This window comes from Oncorhynchus clarkii, chromosome 19 (genome assembly GCF_045791955.1).
Source record: "Oncorhynchus clarkii lewisi isolate Uvic-CL-2024 chromosome 19, UVic_Ocla_1.0, whole genome shotgun sequence".
NCBI lineage: Eukaryota > Metazoa > Chordata > Actinopteri > Salmoniformes > Salmonidae > Oncorhynchus > Oncorhynchus clarkii.
Genome location: NC_092165.1, coordinates 40,944,130 through 40,965,204, shown reverse-complemented (window position 1 = coordinate 40,965,204; position 21,075 = coordinate 40,944,130). Strand labels below are relative to the sequence as shown.

General features: G+C 42.5%; 1 protein-coding gene across 2 annotated transcripts in view; it reads left to right on the top strand.

Annotated features, from left to right (window-relative positions):
- LOC139375198 (60 kDa lysophospholipase-like) overlaps nt 1–21,075 on the top strand; it is a 50,395-nt gene that overhangs the window by 15,772 nt on the left and 13,548 nt on the right. For both annotated transcript variants that reach the window (XR_011627763.1, XM_071116765.1), the window contains exons 3-11: nt 3,838–3,949; nt 4,244–4,369; nt 4,454–4,537; nt 14,510–14,636; nt 16,081–16,193; nt 17,178–17,363; nt 17,452–17,565; nt 17,842–17,961; nt 18,219–18,314. Coding sequence is in view for 1 of the 2 variants with exons in the window: in XM_071116765.1 (XP_070972866.1) it covers nt 3,838–3,949; nt 4,244–4,369; nt 4,454–4,537; nt 14,510–14,636; nt 16,081–16,193; nt 17,178–17,363; nt 17,452–17,565; nt 17,842–17,961; nt 18,219–18,314 (1,078 nt within the window). In the remaining variant the exon portion in view is untranslated. The remainder of the gene's footprint in view (nt 1–3,837; nt 3,950–4,243; nt 4,370–4,453; nt 4,538–14,509; nt 14,637–16,080; nt 16,194–17,177; nt 17,364–17,451; nt 17,566–17,841; nt 17,962–18,218; nt 18,315–21,075) is intronic.

Genomic DNA, 21,075 nt, shown 5'->3' with positions numbered 1-21,075 from the left:
CTTTCCAGGTCCATACCCAAACAGTTCGAACTACTAATTTTAAAAATTACTCTCTCCAGAAATAAGTCTCTCACTGTTGCCGCCTGTAATAGACCCCCCTCAGCTCCCAGCTGTGCCCTGGACACCATTTGTGAATTGATCGCCCCCCATCTAGCTTCAGAGTTTGTTCTGTTAGGTGACCTAAACTGGGATATGCTTAACACCCCGGCAGTCCTACAATCTAAGCTAGATGCCCTCAATCTTACACAAATCATCAAGGAATCCACCAGGTACAACCCTAAATCTGTAAACAAGGGTACCCTCATAGATGTTATCCTGACCAACTGGCCCTCCAAATACACCTCCGCTGTCTTTAACCAGGATCTCAGCGATCACTGCCTCATTGCCTGTATCCGCTACGGGTCCGCAGTCAAACGACCACCCCTCATCACTGTCAAACGCTCCCTAAAACACTTCTGCGAGCAGGCCTTTCTAATTGACCTGGCCCGGGTATCCTGGAAGGATATTGACCTCATCCTGTCAGTTGAGGATGCCTGGTCATTCTTTAAAAGTAACTTCCATCACCATCTTAGATAAGCATGCTCCGTTCAAAAAATGCAGAACTAAGAACAGATATAGCCCTTGGTTCACTCCAGACCTGACTGCCCTCGACCAGCACGAAAACATCCTGTGGCGGACTGCAATAGCATCAAATAGTCCCTGCGATATGCAACTTTTCAGGGAAGTCAGGAACCAATACACACAGTCAGTCAGGAAAGCAAAGGCCAGCTTTTTCAAGCAGAAATTTGCATCCTGTAGCTCTAACTCCAAAAAGTTCTGGGACACTGTAAAGTCCATAGAGAACAAGAGCACCTCCTCCCAGCTGCCCACTGCACTGAGGCTAGGTAACACGGTCACCACCGATAAATCCATGATAATCGAAAACTTCAACAAGCATTTCTCAACGGCTGGCCATGCCTTCTTCCTGGCTACTCCAACCTCGGCCAACAGCTCCGTCCCCCCCGCAGCTACTCGCCCAAGCCTCCCCAGCTTCTCCTTTACCCAAATCCAGATAGCAGATGTTCTGAAAGAGCTGCAAAACCTGGACCCGTACAAATCAGCTGGGCTTGACAATCTGGACCCTCTATTTCTGAAACTATCCGCCGCCATTGTCGCAACCCCTATTACCAGCCTGTTCAACCTCTCTTTCATATCGTCTGAGATCCCCAAGGATTGGAAAGCTGCCGCAGTCATCCCCCTCTTCAAAGGGGGAGACACCCTGGACCCAAACTGTTATTGACCTATATCCATCCTGCCCTGCCTATCTACGGTCTTCGAAAGCCATGTCAACAAACAGATCACTGACCATCTCGCATCCCACCGTACCTTCTCCGCTGTGCAATCTGGTTTCCGAGCCGGTCACGGGTGCACCTCAGTCACGCTCAAAGTACTAAACGATATCATAACCGCCATCGATAAAAGACAGTACTGTGCAGCCGTCTTCATCGACCTGGCCAAGGCTTTCGACTCTGTCAATCACCATATTCTTATCGGCAGACTCAGTAGCCTCGGTTTTTCTATTGACTGCCTTGCCTGGTTCACCAACTACTTTGCAGACAGAGTTCAGTGTGTCAAATCGGAGGGCATGTTGTCCGGTCCTCTGGCACTTTTCTCTGTATATATCAATGATGTTGCTCTTGCTGCGGGCGATTCCCTGATCCACCTCTATGCAGACGACACCATTCTGTATATTTCTGGCCCTTCCTTGGACACTGTGCTATCTAATCTCCAAACGAGCTTCAATGCCATATAACACTCCTTCCGTGGCCTCCAACTGCTCTTAAACGCTAGTAAAACCAAATGCATGCTTTTCAACCGTTCGCTGCCTGCACCCGCACACCCGACTAGCATCACCACCCTGGATGGTTCTGACCTAGAATATGTGGACATCTTTAAGTAACTAGGTGTCTGGCTAGACTGTAAACTCTCCTTCCAGACTCATATCAAACATCTCCAATCTAAAATCAAATCTAGTGTCTGCTTTCTATTCCACAACAAAGCCTCCTTCTCTCATGCTGCCAAACTTACCCTAGTAAAACTGACTATCCTACCGATCCTCGACTTCGGCGATGTCATCTGCAAAATAGCTTCCAATACTCTACTCAGCAAACTGGATGCATTTTATCACAGTGCCATCCGTTTTGTTACTAAAGCGCCTTATACCACCCACCTCTGCGACCTGTATGCTCTAGTTGGCTGGCCCTCGCTACATATTCGTCGCCAGACCCACTGGCTCCAGGTCATCTACAAGTCCATGCGAGGTAAAGCTCCGCCTTATCTCAGTTCACTGGTCACGATGGCAACACCCATCAGTAGCACGCGCTCCAGCAGGTGTATCTCACTGATCATCCCTAAAGCCAACACCTCATTTGGCCGCCTTTCCTTCCAGTTCTCTGCTGCCTGTGACTGTAACGAATTGCAAAAATCGCTGAAGTTGGACACTTTTATCTCCCTCACCAACTTTAAACATCTGCTATCTGGGCAGCTAACTGATCGCTGCAGCTGTACATAGTCCATCGGTAAATAGCCCACCCAATTTACCTGCCTCATCCCCATACTGTTTTTAATTATTTACTTTTCTGCTCTTTTGCACACCAGTATCTCTACCTGCACATTACCATCTGATCATTTATCACTCCATTGCTAATCTGCAAAATTGTAATTATTCGCCTACCTCCTCATGCCTTTTGCACACAATGTATATAGACTCTTTTTTTTATTTTTCTACTGTGTTATTGACTTGTTTATTGTTTACTCCATGTGTAACTCTGTGTTGTTGTCTGTTCACACTGCTATGCTTTATCTTGGCCAGGTCGCAGTTGTAAATGAGAACTTGTTCTCAACTAGCCTACCTGGTTAAAAAAAGGTAGGGGTAAAAAAAATAAAAAATAACATATGTTTGAGGATTGTGTCTGGAGCCAGGGATAATTAGGGTAGTGTCTTTAGGCCTTTGGTTAGGTGCTGAGGGGAAGCTTGCTATTTGCCCTGCTGTTCTATTGAACCCCCAATAAGGGTGGTTCAATGGTTTGCACCCTCCGCCCTCCAGTGTCTTGTCCCGTGTCTTAAAAAGGGAGATTAAGGGGAAAGATCTTTGCACAGCTGCTTACACAGGCACAGTCTCTTAATAAAGCGCAAGCAGGAGAATACGGGACGCCAACGTTACCTCCATCTAGAGGACGCCACTAGCGCGCACCACCGCTAACTAGCTAGCCATTTCACATCGGCTACACATGGGAGACCAGGATGAGCTGCCCCTGTCTAATTAGAACATGGGGTCTCGCTCTCGAACACACCCCTTTTCAACCCCCCCTCCATACTCCCAAAAGGCACCCCTTACCGCTCAGAACACCCGCAAATTAGTAACTCCTCATACAGCATCGTAGACTTCCCACGGAGTCGCCCCCTCTCTCATCATGCCCATAATTCACACCCAGCGCTTAGGAACTGGTTTGGGCACCCTGCTGCTGAAACAGAAATAGACTCTGTCTCGCTTCATGACGTAGGCTAGGCTTGTTTCACTCTTTTCCTTTATCTTCTGCCTTTTCCTCATGTAAACAGAACCGGCTCCATGTCTTAATGAGTTTGTAAAGTAAACAGAATAACCAAGTCAAAAAAGAGGGTTGTCTCTACACCCCTAAAGGGATTTCCTTATTTTATGTAATAGCCACATTTGCTTAACCTGGATTGTTTGTGTGTCTATGTAAACTGTCTGCTCTGTTGATGCACAGAGCTTCTTTGGGTGTTTTCTGTAGATTTGGTTATTTTAGGATGATTATGACTCAACTTGTCTTTTCCCAGGCTGTGTAAACAAAATAAGAGGATAGTGTACACTGTTTTAGAGTACAGCCCCTTGCTGGACTCTTGCAATATGACCACAGATGACTGGGCTACAATTGGGAAGGACATTGAGGTACTTGGTGTGGTCATTTTATTTATCTTGCACTTCACACTAACATTAACCATAACCCTGACTTTTACCATTTACATAAGCAGAGGCATTATAATGCAATAAAACAACAATCTCAAGTCATCCACTGAAGTAATAGTCAGTTGTCCCTTTCCTTTTATGTAAATGTACTGTACAGCTTTTGTATTAAATACAGTACTTATTTCAAGTAGCCTGTGGCAAGATGTAGGCTACACATGTTGACCTTGGAACCTTGGGTTCAAGTCTGATCCTGTTCTCTTTGTCTCTTGGTTCCAGAAACACTATGAGAAGTATGACGGTTTTGTCATTCTCCACGGCACGGACACCATGGCCTACACAGCATCCGCTCTGTCCTTCATGTGTGAGCATCTGGGGAAGCCTGTCATCCTCACCGGCTCCCAGGTACACCTGCCATCCATACAGCTAAACTGCTTCATAAAGATAAGATAACAGAAGGGTGAAATGTTGTTTTATGACCTCTTTCAGGTGCCGATCTATGAGATGAGGAACGATGGAAGAGACAACCTGTTGGGGGCGCTGCTGATCGCTGGTCAGTTTGTCATTCCTGAGGTGAGTAGAGGAGGGAGGGACATTTCTTGGAGCAGCACTCACACACACCTGACTGCATGTCACCTGCACAATGTAGTTGAATCATCTTGGCCAAATATTCCCAGTTGCACAGTTTTAGATGAACAACTATATCACATTTCTCTCTAAATTGAACATGTGTTCATACTCTTGTCCAAGCTGTTGACATGTGTCTAGCTTTTTAGCCTGCTATGGCAGTCTTCCCTGATTGATAAAGGTGTGAGGATGAACTTTGTTGGCAGACAATTAACCACACCTTCACACCCTGTCGTAAATTAAGAGGGAGAGAACTCTCCCACTGGCTCTCTAGTAGCAAGATTGGAATGTTTTTTTAAATATATTTTTAATTGAATATCTGAAACATACAACATACTTGCAGTGAAGCCGCTCAACAACTACAGTTGAAGTCAGAAGTTTACATACACCTTAGCCAAATATATTTAAACTCATTTTTTCACAATTCCTGACATTTAACCCTAGTAAAAATTCCCTGTCTTAGGTCAGTTTGAATCACCAATATATTTTAAGAATGTGAAATGTCAGAATAATAGTAGAGAATGATTTATTTCAGCTTTTATTTCTTTCATCACTTTCCAGTGGGTCAGATTTTACATATACTCAATTATTATTTGGTAGCATTGCCTTTAAATTGTTTAACTTGAGTCAAACACTTTGGGTAGCCTTCCACAAGATTCCCACAATAAGTTGGGTAAATTTTGGCCCATTCCTCCTGACAGAGCTGGTGTATCTGAGTCAGATTTGTAGGCCTCCTTGCTCGCATACGCTTTTTCAGTTCTGCTCACAAATGTTCTATTAGATTTAGGTCAGGGCTTTGTGTTGGAAACTCCAATACCTTGACTTTGTTGTCCTTAAGCCATTTTGACACAACTTTGGAAGTATGCTTGGGGTCATTGTCCATTTGGAAGACCCATTTGCGACCAAGCTTTAACTGATGTCTTGAGATGTTGCTTCAATATATCCACATATTTTCCTTTCTCATGAAGCCATCTATTTTGTGAAGTGCACCAGTCCCTCCTGCAGCAATGCACCCCCACAACATGATGCTGCCACCCCCGTGCTTCATGGTTGGGATGGTGTTCTTCAGCTTGCAAGCATCCCCCTTTTTCCTCCAAACATGAAGATGGTCATTATGGCCAAACAGTTCTATTTTTGTTTCATTAGACCAGAGGACATTTCTCCAAAAAGTACAATCTTTGTCCCCATGTGCAGTTACAAACCGTAGTCTGGCTTTTTTATGGCGGTTTTGGAGAAGTGGCTTCTTCCTTGCTGAGTGGCCTTTCAGGTTTTGTTGATATATGACTCGTTTTACTGTGGATATAGATTATTTTGTACCTGTTTCCTCCAGCATCTTCACAAGGTCCTTTGCTGTTGTTCTGGGATTGATTTGCACTTTTCGCACCAAAATACGTTCATCTCTAGGAGACAGAACACGTCTCCTTCCTGAGCGGTATGACTGCTGCGTGGTACCATTGTGTTTATACTTGTGTAATATTGTTTGTACAGATGAACGTGGTACCTTCAGGCATTTGGAAATTTCTCCCAAGGATGAACCAGACTTGTGGAGGTCCACAATTTTTTTTCTGAAGTCTTGGCTGATTTCTTTTGATTTTCCCATGATGTCAAGCAAAGAGGCACTGAGTTTGAAGGTAGGCCTTGAAATACATCCACAGGTACACCTCCAATTGACTCAGGCTAATTGACATCATTTATCAGAAGCTTCTAAAGCCATGACATCATTTTCTGGACTTCCCCAAGCTGTTTAAAGGCACAGTCAACTTAGTGTATGTAAACTTCTGACCCAATGGAATTGGGATACAGTGAAATAATCTGTCTGTAAACAATTGTTGGAAAAATGACTCGTGTCATGCACAAAGTAGATGTCCTAACTGATTTGCCAAAATTATATAAACAGGTTTTAATGACTCCAACCTAACTGTATGTAAACTTCCGACTTCAACTTTACATCATACCAGTCATCCAACAGACTCCCATTCAGAGCGACACACAGAAGCATCCAGGGTCAATGCCCTGCTCAAGGGCACGTTGACACATCTCCCACCAGGCCAAAAAACGTGAACCCAACCCCTCCAAGATCCCGCCCCACAGTTCCCCAATAGCTGTTTCGCAACCATTCGAGACCCCTCCCAAGAAAAAGGAAAATAATACAATTAAGAACCCCTCAATGCACCAACAACCAAGAGAATAAACTAAAGAGAACAAAGAAAAATACAGAAGAAAACAGCAAACAACAATGCAAAAAACAACAACAACTTAAATCACAACAGCAATGCCATCTGTATATGTCTGTGTGCATGTCTGGCACTATTACATGCATATGTGTGCTCTAGTATGCGTTTATTTGAGAGTGTGTGTATATGCATGTGTAGAAACACCTGAATGGCATCAGCCTCAGGCAAACCGGCATTAGTTGTAAAAACACTGCCCCTTAGTGTCATTCAAACATACTTTTTTATTATGTTTTATTTAGATTTTTTAAAACTTTTATCTTTGACCATCATTCTATCTCCTGCACAGAATCTCCACTCCTACTTGTCTCCAATTCCACGTCCCTTCCCTCAGCCCATCCCATCTATCTCTGCTGGCCACACACTTCGGGTTTCTTCGCAACACATATCTTTCAACTATGCTGTGATGTTTAACGTACAATTTCAATCTATCTAATCGAATAGAATCCACAGATTGCGTGTTGAAGATTAATACTTTTACTAATAATAGACTGATCCGGTCTCTCCAGATCTCCTAATAGTACTATTTCTAGGGTCAATTTTAGATCAATGCTATGCATTTTCAGCCATTCCTTAACCTGAGACCAGAAACAGGCTACCTGAGGGCAATACCAAAATAAATGGTTTATTGATTCTGTATCCTCACAATAAAATCTGCAGAACTTCATGGATTTTATGCCCCAAATATTCAACATTTTGTTGGTGACAAGAGTTCTATATAATCGTTTTAGCTGAAAAGCATGAAATCTTGACTCTTGCATTGTTTTATATATCAACTCATACACCCTGTACCATGGAATCGGTACATCAAAGATCTCTTCCCAACTATTTTGCAATCTGTATGTCAACATCCTGGTCCTCAAATGAAGCTGGTATACTTTCCTATTTATGCTATTTTTATTCCTCCGCCAGTTTTGATCCTTTATATTGGGCAGACAGACCAGTTCCCTGCCTCCTCCCGCTGCCACCTGCCTCCTCCATTTTTTGGGTAATGCTGTAATCAATTGGTTATACTCTTGGATTGAGCAGACCTTCCTGTACAATTCTGATAACTCCATGAAAGACACTCTACCAACTCTACCATTCCAATTTACAATATAATTGAAGAACAAAATACCATTTTCAAACATTCCCATAAATACAGGTATTTTATCAACCAGCAAATTTGAGTTCAGCCATCATTTTTGTTGTAATATTTGTTCTATCTTTTCAGGGGATGAAATGGAAATTGTAGCCAGCTCTGTAATGCTTGTTTGAAGAAGAGAGAGACTTTGATAAAAAGTATAATTTTCAATAAATGGAAAATGAGACATGGCAATCTGAACAAAGGGAAAAAGGCCATTTTTAATCAATGGATGAGTTTTTCTTAGTAATCTACTTAAATGGTTCAAGTAAAACTTTTGAATAAGTGAAGCTTTTAGAGAGAGGTTTAGTGCTTTTATATTTAATCTCAACCCATCCAATTCATATTCATTATATAGATCGGTACGTTTTATTTTGTCTGGTTTAGCTTTCCAGATAAAGCGAAATATTTTTTGCTCATATGATTTGAAAAAAAGAAATCATCAGGAGTAGACAGCGCCATAAGTAATTGAGCAAACTGAGATATGACTAAGGAGTTAATCAGGTCAATTTTTCCATAAATAGACAGGTATTTACCTCTCCATGGTTGCAGGATATTTGTACAACTTTTCTATTGAAATTCATTGTGTGTCTGATCACGATGAACAATACCTGGTGCAATATCTGAGTGCTATGCATTTCGCTAGTATTTTTGCATCACAACATTGATGTGTAAGGGGCCTCAAGTTTTTTAGACTAGGTCTTTAAATTTGCCATCTGGGTCTTGTTTTAATAATAGAGAAATCAGACCTACCTCCTGAGTACCTGACAGACTACCATTTCTATAGGAGTAGTAAAACCAATCTAACAATGGAGATTTTAGTATATCAAAAAAGGCTTGATATACCTCTACCAGTATGCCGTCAAGCCCTGGGTTTTTTTCCAGGCTGAAAGGATTTAATAGCCTCAAAGTTGTTCCTCTGTAATTTGGCCTTCGCACTGATCTTTCTGTTAATTTTAAATTTTTGATGTTATTTGGAAATAATTCCTTTACCGTAATCTTCATTCAGTGGGAGAGGATGATACAGAAATGAGAACATCTGCCTAAAATAATTAGCTTCCTCTTTTAAAATATAGTTAGGAGAATCATAGATGACTCTGTAACGAGTTTCTGCAAATTATTTTTGTTAGCGTTCCTGTATTGGAAATTCAGGGTGAAGTTTGTGCATTTTTCTCCAAATTCCATCCAGTTTGCATTATTTTTGTAATATATTACACTAGATCGTTCTTGAATAAGTTCCTCAAGTTCTTTTTGTTTTTCCTCTAACTTATTTTGTATCTCTGTAGTATCGTTTTTATTGCTATCTACCTGTACTATTAGTTCATGGATTTCCCTTGTTAGTCTTGTCTCTTTAGGCAGAAACTGCTTTTTTTATTGATGAATATTGAATTGACTGATCTTTGAAGGTACATTTTTAAGGTGTCCCTAACAATAAGGGGATTTGCTGAACTTATATTAAACTCGAAAAATTCAGTTATAAATTATTTTGTTCAAAATAGGTTGTCCTCCAGTAAACTTTGTTTACATTTCCAATATCCCTGTCCATGTGGAAAATCTATAAGAGTTATGTGAATGCCAAATAGATGATGATCCGATCGCGTTCTGTCTCCTATTGAAACTTTTTTAACCTTTGACGCAAGAGAGAAAGAGACAAGAAAGTAGTCAAGATGACTTAGCTTGATTAAGTCTCCATGTATATCTCACTAGGTCGGGGTTTTTTAGTCTCCAAATATCCACTATTTCTAATGTGTCCATAATATTGGTGATTTCCTTAAGGGCACGGTGATAATAGTTTGTGGAGTGATTACCTTTACGGTCCATTGAGGTACTTGAGGTGTGTTATAGTCTCCTACTGTACCATAGTGATTTGATCATTTGTTGCCTGTAAGTTCAATAAATTGGTATAAATGTTTTCGAAGAAGAATGGATCATCTTGATTTGGACCATAGAGATTAATGAGCCAAATCTCTTTTTCGTCCACTTTCATATTCAAAAGGATCCACCTTCCTTGTGAATAATTCCTGATTATTTGCACATTCAGATTGACATTTTTTTAAATTAATAAGTTAACATGTATTGCAAATGTTTATCAGCACAGCATTATGACAGCATTTTCTAAACTGCAGAGGGGGTTCTTGCTATTATTTTGTACACCTTTTGAGTTCCTTTGTCCATGACATATTTTTTTTTCACCACCCCATTCCCTTTTACACACAACTTCATCTAAGGATGTAGAGTGAGTTTCCTGTAAACAGTATATGTTATATTCCTTTTCTTTTAGCCATGTAAAGACTGATCTTCTTTTTTTAAATCTGCTAAACTGTTACAATTATAACTGGCTATCCTTATTTCACCCCTTACCATAACTAGATCATATTCTCAGTCTAAATTGACCATAATTAGTGCTTGTAAAGTTACTGCCATCACAGGTATTATGATAGTCAAAACTAGAGCTTTCAAATGTCTGATATTTAAGAAGTAGGTTCTAGCAATATTTGTTTTATTTCCTTGCCTATGAGCCAATGCCACAGATGTTAGAAAATTTAGGCAAGATATTATGTGTGTAGTAAATCTGAGAAGGTTGATGTGTATGGTATTGGATGTGATTTAGTGAGAGTGTGTACAATGTCTGTATAAGAGTAAGACTGTGTGTGATGTCCGAATAAAAAATAACTCCCCCAATTTGCATGGTTGGGTGTCTGTGTGTAACATGTAGTGCGTATAGCATTAATATTCATGATGATAATTGGAATCCATATCGTATCACCATCATAGTTGCATCACAATTACCTTTAACATCATTGAAAAACACATTCCAGCATTTCCATAGCAATTGACGTTTCACATGATCATGAAAGAGACCTTGCGTTACTCTAGAGACGGCTTCACTACAGTACAAGTGTATTCCATATAGTATGTTATTATTCCCCAATTCCCCTATTCTGATATCTTCCCCTTGCTTGTTGTAAACATATATAAACTTGTAGACAAATACATAAAAAAGATAGACAAACACATTAAATTATAAAACAGTTCTCAACAATCGGGGTAGAGGAGAGGAGAGGAGAGAGCGAGATCAGGTGTGTGTGTGTATGTGTAAGCGAGCATGAAATTGAGTATGTGTGTGTTCATATCCACTTCATAATGTTCAGATATTTTTACAGTTCCCATACTTTATTTTTTTCGTAACCTGAAGTCCCTGTAGAATTTAGTACAGCCATGGTGTTATGAAACTGTCTCGGAATAGCTGTCCATCTATAAAGAGTTTGTCCACAATGAGAAAGGCACGCTTACCCTTCTCCCTTTGTTGCTTTTGTACCGGATTCAGTCTCTTACAACGTTAATTTATCTCTCTTGAAAATTGGTCATTGAGACCGAATTTGGTCCCTTTAAGCTCCCTTCCCCTACTTTTGATCAGCTCCTTTTGTTGGTAGTGTTCAAATTTTGCGATGATCGGTCGGGGAAGTTTCAAGGCGGATTGCATGAATTCTCTGATCGCGCCCTCTGGATTATTGGATGCGTCCTCAGGAATCGCAGAAAAAATAGATTTTCATGCATGCTACGACTTTGTATGTCTAGTAGCGACTCCATCACCCTGTTTTCCCTGAGTAGACAATCCATGTTGGAATTGTGGATTTTTACCTTGGCTGTGAGTGCCTTGTTTTCTCCTTGGAGCATGAGAATTTCAAACTCCCCCTCAACCCTGTTACCTCCTCACACAACTTTTCCAGTGTTGCATGGATTCCAGCCAGAGAATCGTCCGTGTCTGTAGATTAATCTGTTTTTCCTTTTTTTTCGGGTGAAAGTTATTTTGTGAGGTTGTCGGATCTTTCCATGATGGAGTATGTTGTTCCTCCATAGCATAAAGCTGTTGGTTCTCGTTGATTTCCCTCAGGATCTCCTTAGCTGCAATCAGTTGTTTTACGAAAAGATAACAATGAGTCTTTCCCACGACGTCGACAGGGGTCTGTAGTACAGCCAACTAGCACTTGAGGAATCCACACAAAAAAATGGAACACAAACTTGCAGTCCCCGCCATAAAGGCTAACCACGTCGTGGAGTCCTTAGCAACTAAACTTTAGTTCTGATTAAAATCGATTTAATGAAACAATTTTAAGATAAACAACAAACCGATTGTAGACAGTACAATGTTCTGTTGTGCGCTCTGATGACGTATCTGGTATCTGATGACGTATATGCAGCCAGCTGTGTTGTTCCTGTAACAAATATTGGAATGTCTTTGTTACAGAGACATTTTGCCACCCACTTTTTTTGTTCAAAAAGTGAATACGGGAACAATATTTATAAGATAGGAATGTTAAGAATGGTCCGTGGGGATCCTGTCATATTGCTTTTCATTTTGATGTCATTAAAAACTGTATAACGAAAATACTGTAACTTAGGAAGGAAACGCATTCTAGCTATAAAGTTTCCATCCAATATGATGCTAATATAATATGAAGAATGAGGAAACTATGTTTAAGATAGCAATGTGATTTTGGTTTCCTAATGAGATAATGGTTTTTCATGTCCCTGGCACTTTAACTAAGCCACACCCCTAATGAGGTCAGAAGAGTGTCAGTGTGATGGAACCGCCTTTCCGACCAGAGTGCTTAAAAGGACTTGCTAAGAATTAACATGCCAGACCAGCAGACGGACAGCGTGAGCTGAATGTTACGAATGGTTGAAACTCTAAGACTCAACACAAGGTGAGAAGATAACCTCAACTACCAGACCAGCAGACGTGAAGCTGTGGCCACATGTTGAAATGCTTAGAAACCCTCAACATGAGGTGGAGAAGATAGAGCTGACCAGAACATTTGACATTCTGCAGCTGTTCATATAAAGGGATTTAGAATTTGACTATCTAACCGAGAAAGGAAGGAGAAGATACCATCTCGACAATCATTGGTGCATCTGATGAAACATCCACTCCATGCCAGAACAACTAAGGACATTGTGACCACTGGAGGACAACCAGAGCCTTACACCCATCGAGCCACTTCCCATAGAAGGATGGATTGGTTTCAGAGAGACAAAGGACAGAGACATCTACACGTAAATACATTGCATTCCTTACCCAAACGAGCGGTGGTTTGTGAGCAAAGTATTATTATTATTACTTTAGAGGGTAGTTTCAAAATGTACAATACGTTTGACTCTTTATCTACCCCTCCCTCTCCATATGTGTAACAAGCCGTCATATCTTGTCAGTCCACTAGGAACTTTTGTCTCATGTAAGTGTGTATTCTGTGTTATTATTTAGTTAGTTAGTAAATAAATAATTACAATAGGTTGTGTAGAACTGAATAATAAGAAAAGGCTGGGGTTCTTGCGGATTCAAGAGGTCTGCGACGTTCAGAATGAGACTGATATGAGATAATGATTAGTAAGTGACTTATCAATATAACCTATATTTATATATCTTTGGAGTTTAATTCGGGAGATGGTAACTCGTTAAACAACTTCCTCCGTGGTGCCCCAAATTCCTAATGAGTTAATTGTTACATGATTCATTTAATCATGTAACAATTAAACATAGTTAGTTGATTCGATAAATAACAGTCATCACATTAATGATAGTCACGTCATGGCGCAGGTTAAAGAAGGATTTTTAAGCCTTGAGACATGGATTGTGTATGTGTGCCATTCAGAGGGTGAATGGGCAAGACAAAATATTTAAGTGCCTTTGAACGAGGTATGGTAGTAGGTACTAACCGCACCGTTTTGTGTGAAGAACTGCTACGCTGATGTATTTTTCAAGCTCAACAGTTTCCCATGTGTATCAAGAATGATCCACCACCTAAAGGACATCCAGCCAACATGACAACTGACGGAAGTATTGGCGTCAACATGGGCCAGCATCCCTGTGGAACCTTGTTGTGTACACTCAGTGTATAAACTATAACAGTAGTACAGGGGTAGACAACCCTGTTCCTGGAGTGCCGCAGGCCAAATCAAAAACACGAAGTGCCTGCGGGACTCCCAGACCAGGGTTAGAGGGGAAGAGAAGCTGAATGGCAGGACAATGGTCCTCAGGTTCTTGTCAAGGTATCTCTGTGCGTAGAACCCAACCTTTACAATGGGGGACTCTGTTCACAACGTTGACATCAGCAAACCGCTCGCCCACACAACGCCATACACGTGGTCTGCGGTTTAAGAGGCCAGTTGGACATACTGCCAAATTCTCTAAAATGACATTGGAAGCACCTTATGGTACAGAAATGAAAATTCAATTATCTAGCCACAGCTGTGTAGGACATTATTGCAGTCAGCATGCCAATTGCACACTCCCTCAACTTGAGACATCTGTGGCATTGTGTTGTAACAAAACCGCACATTTTAATTGCTTTGTTTCCCCAGCACAAGGTGCACCTGTGTAATGATCATGCTGTTTATTCAGCTTCTTGATATGCCACACATGTCAAGGGGATGGACTTATAACTTGTAAAAAGAGAAATACTCACTAACACCTTACATGTTGCGTTTTATATTTTGGTTCAGTGTATTTGCTTAATAATGATGTCTTAGGAGGTTTCATTCATTCTCCATCTACATCTCTAGGTTTGTTTGTATTTCCACCACAAGCTGTACCGGGGGAACCGTGTAACCAAAGTGGATTCTGGGAGTTTCAATGCCTTCAATTCTCCTAACTTGGCTCCTCTGGCCATTGCTGAAGTGGATATTAAAAGTAATCAAGTGGTGTAATATTTGGTCTGTCCTGTTATGTGTTTATCTATACTACTGTTCAAAAGTTTGGGGTCACTTAGAAATGTCCTTGTTTTTTAAAGAAAAGCACATTTTTGTCCATTTAAAAAAACATCAAATAGATCAGAAATGCAGTGTAGACATTGTTAATGTTGTAAATGACTATTGTAGCTGGAAATGGCAGATTTTTAATGGAATATCTACATAGGTGTACAGAGGCCCATTATAAGCAACCATCACTCCTGTGTTTGAGCCCAGGTAGGGGCGAGGAAAGGGACAGAAGTTACACTGTTACATTAGCACAGCTGAAAACTGTTGTCTTGATTAAAGAAGCAATTAAACTGGCCTTCTTTAGACTAGTTGAGTATCTTGAGCATCAGCGTTTTTGGGTTCGATTACAGGCAAAAATGGCCATATACAAAGACCTTTCTTCTGAATCTCGTCAGTCTATTCGTAAAAATGTTTTTATTATTTTTTATTTGACGCCTTTTTTCTCCCCAATTTCATGGTATCCAATTGGTAGTAGTTACAGTCTTGTCTCATCGCTGCAACTCCCGTACCGACTCGGGAGAGGAAGCGAAGGTCGAGAGCTATGCGTCCTCCGAAACACAACCCAACTGAGCCGCACTGCTTCTTGAGACAATGCACATCCAACCGGAAAGCCAGCCGCACCAATGTGTCGGAGGAAACACCGTACACCTGGCGACCTGGTCACCGCCACAGGAGTCGCTAGTGCGCGATGAGACAAGGATATCCCTGCCGGCCAAACCCTCCCTAACCCGGACGACGCTGGGCCAATTGTGCGCCGCCCCATGGGCCTCCCGGTCGCGGCCGGCTGCGATAGAGCCTAGGCTTGAACCCAGAATCACTGCGCCACCCGGGAGGCCCCCTCGTCAGTCTATTCTTGTTCTGAGAAATGAAGTCTATTCCATGCGAGAAATTGCCAAGAAACTGAAGATCTCGTACAACGCTGTGTACTACTCCCTTCACAGAACAGCGGAAACTGGATATAACCAAAATAGAAAGATGAGTGGGAGGCCCTGGTGCCCAACTGAGCAAGAGCACAAGTACATTGGAGTGTCTAGTTCGAGAAACAGATGCTTCACAAGTCCTCAACTGGCAGCTTCATTAAATAGTACCTGCAAAACGCCAGTCTCAACGTCAACAGTGAAGATGCGACTCCGGGATGCTGGCCTTCAAAAAATCAGCTGTTTCCAGCTACAATAGTAATTTACAACATTAACAATGTCTACACTGTATTTCGAATCAATCAGATGTTATTTTAATGGACAAAAAATGCTTTTCTTTCAAAAACTAGGACATTTCTAAGTGACTCCAAACTTTTGAATAGTAGTGTAAATCAAGTCAAATCTTTTCCGTGGCGTAAGATGGATCTTTTCACTAAACTTTTCCCATTTCCCCTGCAGTTAACTGGGACACGGTGTGGCGAGTGAACACAACCACGCGGTTCAGAGTGAGCACTCTGATGAACCGTAACGTGGGTCTGCTGAGACTCTTCCCAGGCATCACTGCAGTGACCGTAAGAGGCTTCCCAGGGTGGGGGTGAGAAGGGGTGGATAGTGGCTCTGCCCTGCTTCTGTTGCCTACTCAACCACATCATTAAATCACAACTGTCTTCCTACTTCTGATATACGGCAATAGTGAAAGTAATACCCTATTGTAGAAAGACTAAATCAGAACAGCCATTTGGGGCCATATTTATCTAAAACTCTTCATTGTAGCTCTGTTGTGGTGAATCCTCTCATGCAGGTCCTACTGTGTTTTCTGACGAGCCAGCATCGTGTCGGCGTTCCAAGTGGTCTGCATACAGCCGGGAGCGGCGTTTAGTCCAGTGAAAAAGGAGACCGGGTTATGGGGCATGTCCAATTACCCGCTAAAGACGAGGGGCTTGGCACAGACACTTAAACACTTAGATACGCCTCCCTCGCTACAGATTGAGGGGAGGATGGTTTTACTGTCTCAATATGTCTCAATGTTTACTGTCTCATTGTTTTTTTTATTTATATGTTTTTATTTGCTTCTTTTATTATGCATCAGACTCTCCTCCGCCTTCCATGGTCTCTGCCAGCATGGGGTTTATTTGGGGTTCTGTGTTGCACACATTTTTGGCTAGCTAGCCGCTTGATCCAAAATCCAATGGAAGATAACTTGCTATGTTTCCCTCCCTCCACAAGTTAGGTCTAAGGACCGTTGCCAAGTGAAATCATGCTGTCAATCATTAACCTTGAAGTTAATGGTTCCCCGTGCCTGGCCATTTGAGCCATTTCCTCTCCAGATGCTGGTATTTTGAAGAGATCTCCTGGATCCAGTGAATCACCCTGAGATATAATGGTCTGGAGGAGGGGGGAGGGTAGGTCTGGGCAGGTTGTTAAACCCGACACTAGCTCCGTACACTCCTTTGTCCACAAGCCAGACTGAGATGGCCACTCATCTTGCTGGCTGTATCTCTCTCTGTGTGTGTGTGTGTGCGTGCGTGTGTGTGTGTGTGTGTGCCCGCACGCAGGTGAAGTCCTTCCTGCAGGCGCCCATGGAGGGCATTGTCCTGGAGACGTATGGTAGTGGAAACGCCCCTGATAACTGTGCTGACCTGCTTGAGGAGTTCCGAAATGCCACAGAGAGGGGCGTGATCATGGTCAACTGCACCCAGTGTCTGAGGGGTTCTGTCACCACATCGTACGCCACTGGAAAGGTACACCAGAACCCTGTGTTCAGTGGGAGTGGGAGAGTGCACATGATGTGGATGGATGTGTGTCAACATGTCTTCCTGATCCCCTCAGGCCTTGAGTGACGCAGGACTGGTGGCAGGCTGTGACATGACTCCTGAGGCTGCCCTGTGCAAGCTGTCCTACGTGCTGGCCAGGACGGACCTCAGCATAGAGGCCAAAAGAAAGGTAGGAGTCCCAGTGAAAACACACTCATTACCTCACTACACATTGTAGGCCCCTTATAGAAAATATTTTGAAGCAAATGTCAACATTAGGCTGAACTTTAGAGTGACATCTGTGTTAGTCCCATTTTAACAAGAAGGTAACGGCAATAGATGGCAGAGATGATTCACATGCGGATAAAGGTCAGTGACACGATGGTGTAATCCTTGATCATGCTTGTCTGTGTTGACTGTGTTTGTGTGTTATCTGTCCTTTGTTGTCTCTGTTGTACCTGTCCAGATGCTGAGTCAGAACCTGCGGGGAGAGATGATGGCTGACCTGCAGGGGGCCAAGCTCACTCTGAGTGACAGTCGCTTCATCCAGGTCATCGCCAAGTCCCTGAGCATCAGCTGTAAGGAGGTGAGGCCACCGCACAGCCAGCCACATCACAAACACTGTCACCACCACTGAGTCTGCAGGGTTACTTTCCACCTAACATGTTTTCATCAGGAACTGGCTTATCTGATTGGAGAGAAAAAACTATCGCTGGGCATTGCAATGTGTTAAATTCAACTTGATAGTGTATTTTTACAACACTTTACATAAAGCATTCCTCCACTGATTGTCAGTCTTTGTATTGACATGACAGCTGATGGTTTTTCTGCTGATATTTCCAGGAGCTAGAAGCTGTCCGGGATGCTCTGACACCCACCTTAGCTTGTGCCGCTTCTAAGATAGGAGACTTGGAGGCCTTGGATGCCATAAAGGAGATGGTGAGGAACATTTACATAAATATAACATGTCTGTTAGTAAAAAGAATCACTGCAACAACTGACCTCACATACTTTCAGGAGGGGGAAAAGAAAACACCTGTTCTAACGACATGATTACAGGACTGTAGGACAAAGTTCAAACCATATGTTTGTGTGTTAATAGACACGTTCCCATACTGATACCACAGACTTTGCACTGTACCATGAACTATGTTATGATGACCTGACTGGTTCTGCTACGTTCACTGGCTCAATGCAGAATGCAGATAGATGCCTAGTAGCCCAAATTACTCTCAAAATCCAATGTTAAACACCTGTTCTATCTATTCCTGTTCCACTCTGAAGACTGTGTTCACCTAGCCTGCTTGGTGAAAAGAATCCAGCATATTTGATTTTCTTTTACGAGACCCCTTATGTTGAAGGTCAATTTGACCCCGTAGTGAGTTTAACACTGAAATACTATTTAACTTCATGTTTTCACAATGACCTCTTATCTAGTCCTCTAGGTAGGGTTAATTAACTTGTAAGGATAGTGATCTGAAGTTTGGCTAAAAATGAGCTTAAAATGTCATTTGATTTATGACTTTGGTATAAGTATTAAACATTTTGCTCTATATTTTGAATAGTTTGGTATATAAACATAGCAAATACAGCATATTAAAGAGGACATCCTCAACTACTGAAAATTCATGTTTGGAGGTTAAAATCATGTATTTATGTACTTACTGTATTTAGTTTATTGGGTCAAATTGACCCAGAACATCATCAGTGTACAGGGTGAAAGAGAAACGTGTGTGCTTGTATTACTCCCTCAGTCCCACGCTACAGTTGGTTGAACCTATTTTATTTTATAGGTGATATATTTAAGCAATAAGGCCCGAGGGGGTGTGGTATATTGCCAATATACCACGGCTAAGTAGAGTCGCAATTCAACGGCTCAGACACAAGGTATGTGGCAGGGTCTACAGTCAATCACAGATGACAAAAAGAAAACCAGCCCTGTCGCAGACCAGGATGTCTTGCTCCCAGACAGACTAAATAACTTCTTTGCTCGCTTTGAGGACAATACAGTGCCACTGACACGTCCTGCTACCAAAACCTGCGGACTCTCCTTCACTGCAGCCGACGTGAGTAAAACGTTTAAACGTGTTAAGCATTGCAAGGCTGTAGGCCCAGACGGCATCGCCAGCCGCGCCCTCAGAGCATGCGCAGACCAGCTGGCTGGTGTGTTCACGGACATATTCAATCAATCCTTATCCCAGTCTGCTGTCCCCACATGCTTCAAGAGGGCCACCATTGTTCCTGTTCCCAAGAAAGCTAAGGTAACTGAGCTAAATGACTACCGCCCCGTAGCACTCACTTCCGTCATCATGAAGTGCTTTGAGAGACTTGAGAGACTAGTCAAGGACCATATCACCTCCAGCCTACCTGACACCCTAGACCCACTAGAATGCTGTTCATCGACTACAGCTCAGCATTTAACACCATAGTACCCTCCAAACTCGAGGCCCTGGGTCTCGACCCCGCCCTGTGCAACTGGGTACTGGACTTCCTGACGGGCCGCCCCCAGGTGGTGAGGGTAGGTAACAACATCTCCACCCCGCTGATCCTCAACACTGGGGCCCCACAAGGGAGCCCTCTCCTGTACTCCCGGTTCACCCACGACTGTGTGGCCAATCATCAAGTTTGCAGACGACACTACAGTGGTAGGCTTGATTACCAACTACGACGAGACGGCCTACAGGGAGGAGGCGAGGGCCCTCAGAGTGTGGTGTCAGGAAAATAACCTCACACTCAACATCAACAAAACAAAGGAGATGATTGTGGACTTCAAGAAACAGCAGAGGGAGCACCCCCCTATCCACATCAACGGGACAGTAGTGGTTAAGGTGGAAAGTTTTAAGTTCCTCGGCGTACACATCACGGACAAACTGAATTGGTCCACCCACAAAGACAGCATGGGGAAGAAGGCGCAGCAGCGCCTCTTCAACCTCAGGAGGCTGAAGAAATTTGGCCAAAAGCACTCACAAACCTTTACAGATGCACAATCGAGAGCATCTTGTCGGGCTGTATCACTGCCTGGTACGGCAACTGCTCCGCCCACAACCGTAAGGCTCTCCAGAGGGTAGTGAGGTCTGCAAAAACGCATCACCGGGGGCAAACTATCTGCCCTCCAGGACACCTACACCACCCTATGTCACAGGAAGGCCATAAAGATCATCAAGGACAACAACCACCCGAGCCACTGCCTGTTCACCCCGCTATCATCCAGAAGGTGAGATCAGTACAGGTGCATCAAATCGGGGACCGAGAGACTGAAAAGCAGCTTCTATCTCAAGGCCATCAGACTGTTAAACAGCCACCACTAACATTGAGTGGCTGCTGCCAACATACTGACTCAACTCCAGCCACTTTAATAATGGAAAATGTATGTAAAAAATGTATCACTAGCCACTTTAAACAATGCCACTTAATATAATGTTTACATCCCCTACATTACTCATCTCATATGCATATACTGTACTCTATACCATCTACTGCATCTTGCCTATGCCGTTCTGTACCATCACTCATTCATATATTTTTCCGTACATATTCTTCATCCCTTTACACTTGTGTGTATAAGGTAGTTGTTGTGGAATTGTTAGGTTAGATTACTCGTTGGTTATTACTGCATTGTCGGAACTAGAAGCACAAGCATTTCGCTACACTCGCATTAACATCTGCTAACCATGTGTATGTGACAAATAAATTTAGATTT